At 48.0% G+C, this 15019-nt stretch overlaps 1 protein-coding gene across 1 annotated transcript in view; it reads right to left on the reverse strand.

Moving 5' to 3' along the window:
- Positions 1-13900: 13900 nt before the first annotated feature.
- Positions 13901-15019, reverse strand: part of ESRRB (estrogen related receptor beta) — a 66507-nt gene continuing 65388 nt past the window's right edge. The window contains exon 6 of the mRNA XM_007941346.2: positions 13901-14145. Within this exon, the coding sequence (XP_007939537.1) occupies positions 13901-14145 (245 nt within the window). The remainder of the gene's footprint in view (positions 14146-15019) is intronic.

Here is a 15019-nt window from a genome sequence, read left to right on the forward strand (position 1 = left end):
CCATTGAAAGGGCAGGTACAATTGAGTAGGTGACAGTGGAAGACAGAAGGCATGGGGAAAGAGTTAGTGGGGATGAGACAGTGGCAACATCAAATATCTTCAGAAAAAAATAATTGAAGATGAAAGAGAAGGAGCCAGTGGGATGGACAAGGTTGAAGGTGCAAGAGAGAAGAGGCATTGAATAGACCAAAACCCCAAAAGGGACTGGTGAGGCAGGATGGAGATGGGGGAAGTCGGCTCAAGAGGGAAGTCAGAACATTCCAAGAACAGAGGAAAGGCAGAAATTGATATGCTTCCCCTTAAGGGGAGAAACATTTGAGGTAAAGGGAAACTGAATTAACTTCATCTCAGGGAGGTGAATCTCAGAGGTGAGGCCACCTACTTATAATGGTGAGGAATGGGATGGCCTTGAGACTTTAAAAATACTGGAAATTGGAACTACAGAGGAGTAAAAGGACTGCCTAGTGGCACTAAGGTCCCTGCTGCGATTCAATCTCATTCTAGGGCCTTTGTACATGTTATTTCCTCTTTTCAGAACATACTTTTACACATTCTTGGCATGGTTAGCATTTTTTCATCTTTCAGATCTGGACTTAAATGTCATTTTCTCAAAAGGGCCCTCCCCAGTAATTCCATCTGCATCTGAACTAGGTTCCCTACTACCACCACCACGATTCTTGATCTCAGCCTCTTCTTTATTCCTTCATAGCATTGACAAGTCATTATTTTATCAAGTTGTTTCTTTCTTTTTTTTTTCCCTAATGTCTTGCCCAATTGGTATGTAAGCCCCATGGAACTGAGGACCACATCTACCTTGTTTACTACTGTATCTTCACGCTCAGATGCATAACAGAAACCCAATGAACACTTGAGTGCGGGAATGACTACTGAAGTGTGTGTGTCAGCCAGAGTAGGGGACTGCAGGAAGTCTCCAGCAGAAGGGTCACAATACCTCCAGCAGAAGGGTCCTAATGAGAAATGGTTGAAATGTCTGACAAAGGAAAGACAGAGGTGAGATCAGGTTGGGCACAAAGAATGCTGGCCAGACTAGCCACGGAGTTACAATGCTCTAATCTTCTTCCAGAGGGAATTTTCTACTCTGCTGTGAGTAGTGCAGTCAGCTGACAGCTATTCGGGGTCCACCACACAGTTTGAGTTGAGGATGTGCTCTTCTGTGACAGCACTAGCCAATGACTGAGCATAGTGAAGACCTGACCATTTCTCTCCAGTGTGGGGCCCTCAAATGGACAATTTTTGCTCCAGGATGCCCCATTGAGTTGGTCAAAGCTTTGTGAGTACAGGTCTTTCAGCAACCAGAGACTGGGATTCAGTTATGAGTGCAAGAGACTTATGGAGGTATGAGGATGGGAGTAACCTGTGAAAGTTAAACAGGGAGGAAGCAGGACAGGGCAGGTAAACCTGGGTCAGCCTGAAGCTCTCCCTTACAAATTCTGCTTTCACCTCTTTATGTTTTTCAAAGGAGTTACCCCCCCCACTTTAGTTTCATAGGGATGCCATAATAAATTGCATATCTTAAAACAACTGAAATATATTCCGTCACTACTCTGGAGGCCAGAAGCCCAAAATCAAGGCATTGGCAGTGTTGGTTCCTTCTGGAGGCTCTGAGGCAGAGACCATCCTACTCTTCTCTCTCGGCTTCTGGTGGTTGCCAGCAACCCTTGGCCTTCCTTGGCCTGTACCTGCTTCACTCCCATCTCTGCCTCCATCTTCACATCACCTTCATCTGTTGTGTCTTCGGGTCCTCTTCTCTTCGTAGTCTACCAATCATTTGACTTAAAGTCCACCCTATATACAGGATAATCTCATATTGAGATTGTTGAGTAATTGCATCTACAAAGATCCAATTTGCAAATAAGGTCACAGTCTGAGGTGCCAGGTGGACATGAATTTTTTTAGGGGAGGGCACTATTGAACCCATTACACCCCCCTGTAGGCCTCTTACTTCCTAACTTCATCTCAGTGTCTGCTCACTGGAAGACCCAAACCAACGCACTGGCAAACTGAAAGCTGTATTTAGAACCAACATCAGGTTCCATGGGGGTGCATATAGCGGAGAGATGGAAAGACAGGAGAATCACTTATCCATTCCTCCAGTAAATATATATTGCTTAGCGAAAATTCCAGAGTTTATAACGTTGGTGGTAAAGTCTAAGGTGGTACTAAGTGTGTGTAGGCTGTTAAAATGAGCTGGATTGGGCATAGGAGGGCTGAAGGAGCAGAGGAGAGGCTGAGATGAGTCATCAGCATGGATGTGTCTGGAAGACCATCTAGACTTGCCTGTTGGTCTACTTTCTTCTTAGGAGTCACAAGGGGCCGTGGCTGCCCATTGCTGTATTTTGCTGCCATCCCATTTGTGGTATACTTCTTGTCAGAGTGGCACTAGGTAACCAGAACAGATGGGATGGCCTTAACAAACAGGAGTTTATTCTTACAATTTGGAGGCTTTAAGTCCAAGTTCAAAGTGCCAGGCTCTAGGAGCTGGGTGAAAGTCCCTCAACCTTGGGGTCTAGCTCTGCCTCCTCCTCGCAGCCCACTAGAGCTAGAGGCATTCTTTCACTGAGACAGCTGCTGGCTGCTGAGGCTAAGAAGTCCCAAGGTTGACAAGTAAAAAGGCACAGTACTGACGTTACCAAACCACACGGCAGTCCATTAACTTAAGTCCACTGTAAGTCCCAAGGTAGGCAGAGCATAGCAGGCTGCTGAGCAATGACATGGCTACATGCAGGGTCCAAGCATGCCATATGCTAGAGACCGTTCCCAAGGCTTCTCCTTAAATACAGGAAGCAGACTACATCCCAAATCTGTGTTTTGACTTGCTAAATCTGGCAGCCCTACATCTTGGACAATCCATTCCATTTTGTGTACATATCGGTACAACTGAGAACAAGTCAGAACTCAGCTGCTTGTAGTAGATCCCACCATGGAGTTGAGTGCCAGTCTTATCATGGGGAATAACTACCACCAGCTGCCCAGCCACTCAATCAGGTCCAGCCACGTTGACACACAAACATAACTACCACAGTCAGTGTCGGTGTTAGCACCCTGGAGACATCAGTTAGATCCATGGAAGTGGTTGCAAGAAGTTTTGGAGAATGTTCTATTGGTTACTTGAAAAGAAGAAAGACTCCCCTCATCTCGACTCTTGAGTTAGCAAATGGCTTATTGTTGCTATTGATGCAAAAGTGCATGAGGCATTATTCTGCCTAATTCCCTTGCTTTTTTTTTTCTTTCTAGAATTTATAGTATTTTCCAATCAAATTCTAGAAATATGATAGGTGTATATTGGTGTGCGGACAGTGTGTATGGGTGTGTTTTATTTTATTTATAAGCCATCCTTCTAAGGAAACTGTCTCTGATAGACTGAGGGGTTGCCCAAGGTTACCCACTCAGGAAGTAGTGGCCAGTCTCCATCTTGGGCTCCTGAATGCAGCCTAAAGTTAATATCTGTGAAGCAACCAGAGAACATCTGAGAGCTCAGAATCAAGGGCCCAAAGAGTACCCATGAGCCTGGTTCTGTTCCTGAAAGTTTGTAGGCAGAGGAAGGGTGTGGCTTGCTTTGTGTGGCTGCAGAAGGCAGAGCCAGGATGAGGGTGGGGTGAGATGGTAGACGAGAAAGGAAGGCTGAGATGTAGGGTGGGCTCAACCTATGACTTAATAATTGTTGTTGTTGTTACTTGCCAATGAGCCAGCCCCTAACTCATGGCAACACCACGTACAAAAAAAAAACCAAATGCTATCCAGTTCTACACCATCCCCATGACAGCTGCTGCAGATTGTACCGATATGTGCACAAAATGGAATGGATTGTCCAAGATGTAGGGCTGCCAGATTCAGCAAGTCAAAACACAGGACATCAGTTCAGTTTGAATTTCAGATAGGCAACAAATAATTCCGTGCATTAGTTGGGACATATTTATACTAAAAAAGTACTCAATGTTTATCTGGAATTCAAATTTAACTAGGAATCCTGTATTTGACCTGGAAATCCTACCAGGTTGATGAGTTTTTGTCACTGAGGCTGAAAAACCACAGAGAAAGATATCTTATGATGACTGATTGAAATATCAGATGGCAGGCTTGGGTTTAAGACTGCTCCACAACCACCACCAGGTCTTTAATTCACCATTTTTTCCCAGGGCAGAGTGTTCAAGCAAGGGGCACTTCCCTATTCACCCAAGAAGACATCTAAGTCACTGTCCTTGAGCCTAGCAGCTCCTTGTTTGGAGCTCTGTCCTTCAATCCCTAAAGCAGCAGTGGCATCCTGCATTGATAGCTTGGAGGGTGGGTAGAGGTGGAACAGGTGCCTGAGCTCATCCCAACCATTGGGCATAGATGAAGACTGCCCATCCACCACCCTGAGGACTGGCTCCCACCTGCACCACCACTCTCTCCGGAAGGCAAGCTGTCTCCCTCCCCATGCTTCTCCCTTGGCCTACTGTCACCCACACACACTCGATTAGGGGATCAAGTGACTTACAGGGGCTCTCTTCCCCAGGGTCAGCATTTGCATAGGGTGATGGATGCGGAGATGTCATCTAAACACATCCGCACTTTGCATTTTAAACAAAGCAATTTCCAGAGGAAGCTGGGGGAGCTTGGTTTCCTTCCAGGAATATTTCCTGAGTCAAATTCTCTTTCCTTTTGCCCAGCATTTTCCACCTCTATCCTAGGTCCCTCTCTTCTACTGGTTACATGCCCCACCCCAAACACAGTAGTGACCACAGTGTAGAGCAGGGGTTGCTCAGGACATAAGATGAAGAAGGCAGGGGTCACTCTTTTTCCCTGACACTGGTACTCCCCCCGCCCAGGAAACCTGTGACTAGGAGAGTGACCTTAGCCAGGGCCAGCCACCTCTGAGATGCCTACTCCCACCTGCCAACATGTAATCCAAAGATGTCCCCTAAGATCCTTCCCTGTTTTATCTGGGGACATGGCTTTCTTTTAAGCTCTGACCTCTGATATCATCCAGCTGAGATCTTTCTGCTTAATGTGCCTCTCCCCCAGGGACTTTTAGGGTGATGTTACGGATTGAATTGTGTCACCTCAAATATGTTTTGAATGCATGATCCCTGTACCTATGTATATGATCCCATTGGGTAATACGATTTTTCTTTAGGTATATTAATGAGGTCGTACCAGGGTAGAGTGGACCCTAAACCAGAGCTGCTGAACTGGTTTGAAAATGTTCAGTCAAGGCCGAGGGAAACGAGGGCAGCATATGCATTGCAGAGCAAACAAATCTCCTGTGCATTGGATTTTGACCCAAGTAGGAAACAGGCCCTGTAGGAGCCCTGGTGTGTAGTAGTTAAGGCATTTGTCTACTAACCAAAAGGCTGACACTTCTAACCCACTAGTTGCTCTGTGGGAGAAAGATGTAACAATCTGCTTCCAAAAAGATTTAAGCCTTGGAAACCATATGGGGCAGTTCTACTCTGTCCTATAGGGTCGCTATGAGTCAGAATCAACTCAGTAGGAGTGGGAAACAAGTAGTGGTGCCCAGCTCAAAGACAGTAGCCAACGTCACTGCTTTGAATGTATGTTGTGGCACAGTTGGCTACCATCTTTGAGTTGGCCTGTTCCTCCACCCAACTCACAGTGACTCTATATTGATTCTGACTCATAGAGACCCTGAAGGACAGAGTAGACCTGCCCCATAGAGTTTCCAAGGCTGTAAATCTTTATGGAAACAGACTGTTCATCTTTCTTCCAAGTGGCTCCCACTGACCTTTTGATTAGCAGATGAGTACTTTAACTACTGTGCTACCAGAGTTCCTTGCCCATTTCCTAAACTCAAACCTGCTGCCATCAAGTCGATTTCAACTCATAGCAACCATTTAGGACAAATCCTGTTTACTACTTAGGCTCAAAATCTGAACTGTGAACAGGTTTGAAGCCTTGCCCTGAACTTAATCACCTCTGATTGGTTTTAAAAAGAGCTGACTAGACACAGACACACACATATAGAGGGAAGACAGATACCATGTGAGGATCATCAACATGCCAAGGAACCAAAGTTACCAACAAGGCAGGAGTCGACACAGCTGAGAGAGACCCTGATTTGGAATTTTAGCCCTCAGAACTGTGAGAAAATAAATTTCTGTGGTATTATATTGTATCAACACTAGGAAACTAAGACAGATGGTGATAAAAGTGTCACTATAATAATGGGTCATAAGGTTAGGCTGATTTTTTTTTTTCCTCCAAAGACAAACTCACTGCCATCAAGTTGATTCCAAAGACAATCAAGAGAAAAAGAGTTAGGAATTCTCTGGATTCCTATCCCCAGTAATATGCATCATTTCAGCTCAGGGTATGACTTTGAGTACAGTGACTTGAACATCCTAAAGCCAAAACCAAATTCACTGCCATTGAGTCAATTCATGGCGATCCCCTTTGGGTTTCTGAGGCAGTAAATCTTTACAGAAGTAGATTGCCCAATCTTCCTTCCACGGAGTGGCTGGTGGGTTTGAACCACCAACCTTCTCGTTAGTATTCAAATGCCTTAGGCACTATGCCACCAGAGCTCCTTAAACATCCTAAGGAGCTTCAGTTTCCTCATCTGTCAAGTCTGAATATCAATACCTCCCTTGAGACCCCATTGCCATAGTGCATATGAGGTACACTGTGTGTAAAAATACTTGTTCCTATTCTCTCTCTTCCTGCTTACCCAGAAATATTAGTGAGCTGACTTGGATGAAGGGCTCCTGACATCTGAGTAGAAACTTTGTAACAAGCTGTCCCTGGCAGGGCGAGGGACAGACATCTGTACCCAGGGATGGCTTCCATGTATGGTTTCTTATAGTGGGAGGGGCATGAGGAAAGGAGCAGACAATTGCTGAGCACTTACTATGCACCAACCCTTTAGATTATCAGTCAGAAAAATGGTGTGGTGGTTAAGAGAGGAGACTTTAATTAAAGTCATACCTATATGGATTTAAATCTGTATTCTGTGTGGCCTTGAGCAAGCTTGTTAACCTTCTGAGACCTAGTCTCCCATAATATGAAGGCAGTGGCATCTACATCAAATATTTGTTGTGAAGAATGAACAGGATACTATGCATAAAATGCCAGAGGTATAGGGAGCACCCCACAAATGTTATTGTTAGCATTTTTACCAGGTATGATTGACTCCATTGGGCAGATAGGGAGGGGAGATGCCTGGCCTGTGGCCAGCAAATGGCAAAGTAGGATAGCTATAGCACCAGAAATGGTAAAATACAGCAAGAAGTGGTAGCAGAGAAATGGCCACCATAGAGCATCAGAGATAGCAGAACCCAAAGATGGCATGGAACAACTCAGTGGGCTTCTGGACCCATAGAGCAAGAAAGCTGAATGCCTTCAGGGAGAAGCCTTGCTGGTGGAGTGGGGTGCCTCCGGGCACTTGGTGGAGCTACATTTGTCCACCCACAGTGCTAGAGCTGAGCTCCTTTGGCTGATGCTAACTGGTGGAATGGGGTACTTCTGTGCACTTAACAGAGCTAAAAGAGCTTTGTAACACTTGTTCAAGCAGGGCATAGGCCAAGGGGTCACAGGGCCAAGGGGTCGAGGCCCAGAGAGAGACCTGCTTATGTGCATGGCTGAGAAGAGGCTGTCCTTATCAAAGAACTGTATCCTGAGTCATTTCTACTCCCACATTGTTATCTATTAGTTGTTTAATAAACTCTATAACCATGAGTATTGCTTTTGAGTTCTTTGTGACCATTGCAATGAATTATCAAACCCAGCAGAGAAGTAGAGAGTGCTGTGGGAGGGATGGTTGGTGTCAGAATTGGTAAAAAGGTTGGTGAGAGTAGGTATGTCTGACCTCTGCCTCATAGGAATCAGCCTTGGGCTGTTGGTGCTGATCTTGATCCTCCCAGCCTCTTGTGAATTTATAGGAGGTCAGATGCCTTTGTCATGCCATCTTTACAGTCATCTCGTGCAGGTGTCTTGGCCCTGCCACTGCTGCTTCTCTTCCACTACTTCTCACTGTCTTTCACAGTCTCCAGTGTTACAGCTCTCTCTGACCCCCGGGTCTAGAGGTTTTCAGAACAGGTTCAATAGTTCAAAGGATGCATTTCACTCCCAGCTCCTCTTCTTGGTGGTAGTGAGGTCCCTCCTCTCTGAGATTGGTTCTCTTTAAGTCTGGCAGTATGGCAAAACTGACCAATCCCTTCCCCCACCCCATAGGGTTCCATGCTCATTATTTACATGGTCCTAACCCTACAAGAGTTTCATGTACCTTATTTGCATTATTAGCAAGCTTGATGGGCCCAAGGCACCTCATTTGCATAGTTCCAACCAATCATTCTGTGGGAGGACCATGCATGGCTAGAAGAGCCATATTAAGTAATTCACTGCACCACAGTCCTATACCCAGAACAGTACCTGTCACAGTGTAGACCCTTAGCAAATTATTTATTGAATGAATGAGTGATTCTTAGTTGTGTTTTTTCCATTTGCTTCTTTCACTAACAAAGAGGGAAAAGATTTGGACAATAGATGAAGAGAGAAGAATGAGGGTTAAATCCTTAAGACAATGAGCTATTAACTGGTCTTATCATAGTGATCTGTGCAAATGGAAGAAGTAGCCCAGAAAATCCTAATAGAGGTAATCCAATAAGAATTTCTATTTTGATTGTATTATGTGATATATTATGGATAACTCTTATAATTTTTTAAGGTAGCAGTATGAATATCAGCTGTATGTTCTTGTATCCAGACACGTGCACCAGATGTGAAAATAAATGGAGAAATTACCTAAAAAATAACCCACAAACTAGGTAATTTCACTCCCCAAAGTACTTAATACATGGCTGTACATTAGGCTTATGAGATGTTAAGTACAAAGACTACAATGTGATTCCCATCTTTGAGGAACTGGGAAGTTCAGTTCATTGAAAGTTGACCAGACCCTGAATTGTCTGTGTATGTGGGTTCTGTGGGCAAAATGGTTGTCTGGGTGTCTCCTAGACTTCCAGTCTATGCTTTTCCTGTTGTGTAGCAGCTAGGCTTTTGGGTGGGAATGGTCTCACCCTCAGTTGGTCCAAGTGATTTAAGGGTAAGGCAGAAACTAGAAGGGTTCAGAATGAAGCCCAGAAATGTTCTATAGGTATGGGAAGAGATTGTCTCTTTCTTGCCCCAGGGTGTGAAATAAAAAGCTCCCTAGGATGTGAATTGAGGACTTGCCAGATATCCCACCATACTTCTTGCTACCATGAGGGAGGCTAGCCTTGGCAAAGCTAATAGATAGAAGAGGCAGAACTGACAGAATCAGAGAAACAGAGCCTTTGGATTCTACTTTGTAAACCTCTAGATCAAACCGTGCCTGAAGCCCATCCCATTTCTGACTTCACATATATTCAAGGCAATAAATCCAGCAAGCCAGTATATGCTGAGGTGTCTCTTACTTGCAACAGAAGAAATCCTGAGAGTCCTTTGATCTCTTTCAGCCTCTCATCTCTGCCTCGCACCGGTCCTCGCTGGGTTGTGAGACACATGGACTCTGTGTTGCATAGTTACTTGTGAACACACATGCATTTCACAGCCCCAAGGCAATGATCTGTTTTTGGTTCCTATGTATCTGAAGTTCTGTTCCTCCAGCGTAAACGAAGATAAATTTCTCACCACTAATATTAAACGTATACCTGGGTGGTGCACATGGTTTGAGATCGGCTGCTAACTGAAAGGCTGGTGGTTTGAAGCCACCCAGTGGCTCCATGGAAGAAAGCCCTGGTAAACTGCTCCCATAAAGATTACAGACAAGAAAACCCTGTGGAAACAAAACTCAAAATCATTTGGAGAAAAAAAAAAAAAAAAAGAAGGGGGGGACTAGGCTTGCTGGTCTGATAGAGCCTGGTGGAACCACTGAGACTATGGCCCCTAGCTGCCCTTCAGGTCTGGAATTGAACCCACACCTGTGGTTTTCAGCCAAAAAAAAATATATAGGCATATGAGTTAAACATTTACCTCAAGTAGATACACTCCTTGGAGAGAACAATCATGGGAGAAAGAAGGGGCTGCTTATGCACAGGGAGACAGCTCAGGGGGCAGGAGTGTATGGAGGGATGGACACTGGGAAGAGGTGACTATGGGGGGGAAGTGGGAAGGGAGCTGTTGCATTGTGGTAAACTGTGGCCAATGACATGAGACAAAGTATATGTGAACTGCTGTATCGAAAGTGAATTTGCTCTGTAAATCTTCACCCAAATCACAATAAAAAAGAAAGAAAACCCTGTGGAGCAGTTCCACTCTGTAACACATGGGGTTGCCATGGTGAGGGAGGGGCAAAGCCACGGAGGAAATTTCCTTGCATAGTATTCCTCAAATTGCATTCCTCAGTTTTGCTGTGAATACACATTTTAAATGCCCATGTGACTCCCCAGGTAAACCCAAGGCTGAACTGATTCTCCTGACAGCCTATCCTGTATGTCTGAGACCCAAGGACAGTGGTGTCCAGGACAGTGAGTCCAAAAAGATGTGTGAAGAAACTCTCCAACCGGCCTTTCCTTATTTATTAGATTCTAGATACATGGGACCAGGACAGAGGAATCCCGGGGTGCTTGATTTACACAGGTGTCTTGGGGGGAACATATACAGAGGCGGGGACACATACAGATGAGTGATGCTGCAATGAGGGACTGCCATCTTAAAAAATATATACATCTTAAGAAGCCATTCCAGCCGTATATTATTAGAAAATAAAATGATCTTTCCATAGAGCTCTTCTTTGGTGCTGTTCCATGGGCATGGGCTCTGGGCCCGTCCATTTCCTTGTCAGAAGCCTGTCACCCTCCCACTTCTTTCCTCTGCACACAGAGAGGTGAGTTTGAAGGGAGGGGTGGCCCCCGACCCAGCAGTGCAGGCTCTGACTCCTCTGGGCCTGGCCACAGCCTCCCAACCAACACCTTTCTCTGGGTTTGAAAACCTCTGCCTTTAGTCTTAAATTGTGGCCTGGGAGATATCAGTTTCCTTTATGCAAAAATTGGGAGACACTATCGGGACATGTGACAAACCAGTCTGGAAGCTCCAGAAAGGATGGGGGCGAGGGGACCAAACAAAACCCAGCCAATACCGTCTTCTCCATGGTTGGACTTTCATATTTTATTTCTTGGTTTCAAATGACCTGTATCATGAGTACAGCTGAGAAGGGTAGTTTTCTCTTTACAGATTTCCCAGGAATGGCAGATTGGTGGATAAACTTGAGTTTTGTTGTTTGGGGTAGTAGGACCTCATAAACTTTCACTTCACCATCTCCCAGTAAGAAGTCAGTCCCCTCTCATCCCAAGGGATCTGACATCTGTCTCACTTTCCATGTAAGTTAGCCCCTAACTCTTCTGATTGCCCAATGGGGTCTGTAAGCACATGCCAGGTCCTTTCCCATTGGATGGAGTTCCCACTGCTACTGTTAATTCACTTTTCCAATAGGAATTGCTTCTACTTCATCAGCACCAAACCCTGGTGGAATGGCTGTAGCTCTGGGCATCGTAGAAGCCCTAGGCCCAGTGAGGCAAAACCGCCGTGTTGGACACCTACCCACTCCAACCCAATGAGCTGGTCCATGATGGTTGCACAGTTAGCCAGAGATGCCTTTTCCAAGTGAAGATGGGCCAAGGGCCAGTTGTACACAAGCTCCTGCCCTCACTGGCTGACGGCCCAGAGCCCCATGCTTGTGCAGAAGCGGCCCCGAGCATACAGGACGAGGGGCTTGGGGGATCCCACTGGCACACCACTTGTTCTCTCCTGTGAGCTTTCTCCAGCTCAGGCTCTTTGGGGCCCATCCCAGGTTATGTTAGATTTGGGTTGAACCCACATTCATTCATGCTGAAAAGAGCTTTCCCTTGCACGTGTCCCTCAGACCAGGGACAACAGGACCTTTGTGGGGGCTGCAGGAAGAGCTGGGGGAGGAAGCATCCTGGACTGTAGTTCGATGTTGACAGGCCTCAGATTCCCTGCGGACAAAAGGGATGGGAAGGGGACCCACTTCACCAGTGCGTGAGGTGTCTTGGAATCCTTGAAAGTGTATACATGAGCACAAAGTCAGAGCTGCTCCATAGCCTCTAGGCTTCAGCAGGTTCATCTGTCTGGGAAGACCTAAACATGGAGTTCAGGCCAAGTGGTTTCAAGGTGCAGAGCCAGGGCGGCAGGACCAGCAGACCCTGCCTCTTCCCTGACCAGGCTGTTGCCTTCTAATGCTGCACTGAGGGGTGTGGAAGGCGCTGGCCCCCTGGACAGGACCAAGAGGACATCTGAGTACATGGTGCTTTGGCCCTGGTGCCTGGTGACAGGGCAGGGCCCGCCTGCCTCTCCAGGGTGAGGGGAGGATAGGTTAGAATGGAGAGTGAAATTGGGGTTCCCCAGAAAAGTGTCCCACCTGGGGTTGCTTTGATCCTGGCTTTAGAGGCATGTCATTAGAAGGGACATTTTCCAAACACATTGTGGTTTTACCCTAGGGAGATCCTCCAAGCCACCTTTAGCCAGCCCACAAGCAACAGACCAGGGGCTCAGAGCTCCCCTTGAGTGGGCCAAGGTTGTCTTCCGCAGTCCCCCAGAGGCTTGCCCTGGACTGAGGGGTTTCCTGGGACAAGAGACTTTCAGTGCTAAAAAGATGACACCCTGGGCAAATCGAGATGGCTTTCACCCTACAAATTACCAGGATTGTGGGGTCCTGGCAGAGACCTGGGCCCACACAGAGTGCCCAGGGGAGCAATACCAAACCTTCTGAGTTCTGACAGCCTACCAGGGGGCACTCAGGCTAGCCTTTGGAATGCAGGGGAGAGGGTGTCTCTGGTGTCAACTGTCCCTGGAAGTCATGATGGACTAGGCAAGCTGGTGACTCCCACTGAGCTTCCTCTTCGGGGTTCCCTGATGCGCTTCTCCCTGCTTCTGGGACTTTCTGTGCTCATCAAAGATGAGTTTGGGCCTCACTTCATCCCGCCTCCCTCATCCCAGGACCAGTTACATTGACTCAGAGCCCAGGGTGCCTTGGATGGGTCCAGGCTCCTGCACATTCCCCACTGCCTATGGGCACACCTGGTCTGCACCTGCCTGAAGACTGTCAGGCTGAGGAGGGGAAGGTAGGGTGCTCTGGGGAGTGTGGCCTGGACCCTACTTTTCTTTGAGCTGGTGCTGTTCCCTTCTAAAGGCCCTGAAGTTACCTTGCTGACTGCACCCCCTGTCTGAATGAGCTGTGAGGTAGGGGCAGGAGGCAGTGGGGGGACTCCTGGGGATGCAGGGGAGAAGAACAGGTGGGTACTGGTAGAGGTGGTAACATGAAGGTCACCAAGGGGTAGAGTACCAGAAGAACACATGTACCTTGGCCGCTGTCTCATGTGGGGAGCCCTGGTTGGGAGCTGAGAAGGCGGAGGGAGGGAGTCGCTGGACTGTGAAAGGTGCAGGGCCTCAGAGCAGGCAGGCCCTTTGGGGACAGATGCTGTTGTCCCACGAGCACCTGACTTCTGGGAAAGGAAGACCTCTGGGGGATACCTGCTGGAGTTTGCTGGCATCGTAGGCCCCGAGCACTGCCCACCCAGCCGTGGTGGGGAGGTGGGATGGGGAGTGAGGGAATGTACATGCTGCCTCTTGGTGGTTTATTGGGGGACCAGGGGAGCTTCCTCCAGTGGTCACCAGTCCCAAGGGGAGGCAGCCCTGGCCCAGGCCTCAGCACTGCCCATGAAGAAGGGAAACATACCAAAGAAAAAGCAGGTTACAGATGAGCCCCACGCCCCTGCCCCCCACCCTCTGCCCCACCCCCTGCACCAGGAGTCTGTGTACACACAGCCGGAGCCAAGGAGCCCCTTCCCCTGGAACTGCCCATCACCCTGACACAGGGGCTGAAGGACGAGGCTGGTGGCTGTGGAGGTCTCCTCAGCGGTCGGTCTGTCTGTCTGCGGGCAGGCCGTCAGACCTTGGCCTCCAGCATCTCCAGGAAGAGTTTGTGCATGGGCACCTTGCCCTGCAGTTTGACGCTGTAGAAGTGTTGCACGGCCTTGGCGGCCGTCTGCCGCAGCAGGGGCAGCGTCAGCAGCAGCTTGCCCGTCCTCCGCGGCTCCTCGTGGCGCTGGCTCAGCTCGTAGTCCTGCAGCGCCTCGTGCAGCAGGTCCTGCAGCTTCTGGACGGCCTCCAGGTCCTCGATGTACATGGAATCTGCAGGCACAAGCGTGAGCGTGAGTTGGGGGGCAGGGAGCGCAGCCCCGGGGCTCTGGCCATTTGGAGGCCCTTGGGCCTCTGCTTCCGATCCAGCATCCTCATTTGAAAGGGAGGGAAGCCAAGGCTCAGAGAGGCGAAACTGCCACTTGGAGGCCTCAGAGGCTAACGACAGAGCTGGGACTCGGACCCAAGCAGAGACCTGCATCTCTGGAGGACACTTCTTGGGAAACCACCCAGGGTGGCCGTGGAGACTGGAAGGGCTCGAGCATAAGCAGATATGGTCATCCTGGAGGGGACAGATGGACTCTGGAGCCAGAATGCCAAGTTGGAATCCTGCCCTCTCACTTCCTAGCTGTGTGACTTTAAGTTATTCAGCTTCTCTAAGCCTCATTTTCCTCATTTGAAACGGGATCATAGCCATGGCTACCTGAAGGGGTTAAATGATTTAATATAAGGCAAATGCTTAGAATAGTACTTGGCACAAAGTAGCAGCAACACTACCACCATCATCACAGCTGCGGCTAGGCATCCCATCCTCTCCTTAAACCCTTGTTTACTCTGACCTTACAAAATGCTGGTTACAGGATTCAGATGCAGACAATGGGGTTGAGGTCAGCAATGATTGCTTTCTGGTGAGGGCCACAGCTGGACACAGGGCACAGTGCCGGAGGGGGTGTTGGTAGTTCTTTGGATTGTTGGGGTGAGCTTTGGACTCAGGCCAGGAATTGGGGGTTCAAATGAAATTTTCCTAACTCTCAGAGGGGCAGGAAGACACAGATGACAGCCGGGTTCCAGTCACATAAGAGCTGAGGGAAAGGGGATCACCTGGAAGCTGCTATCTGGCCTTGGGAAGTGTGTGTGTCGGGGGGGG

This window comes from Orycteropus afer, unplaced genomic scaffold (genome assembly GCF_000298275.1).
Source record: "Orycteropus afer afer isolate SDZICR_OR568_19922 unplaced genomic scaffold, OryAfe1.0 scaffold00079, whole genome shotgun sequence".
NCBI classification, from domain to species: domain Eukaryota; kingdom Metazoa; phylum Chordata; class Mammalia; order Tubulidentata; family Orycteropodidae; genus Orycteropus; species Orycteropus afer.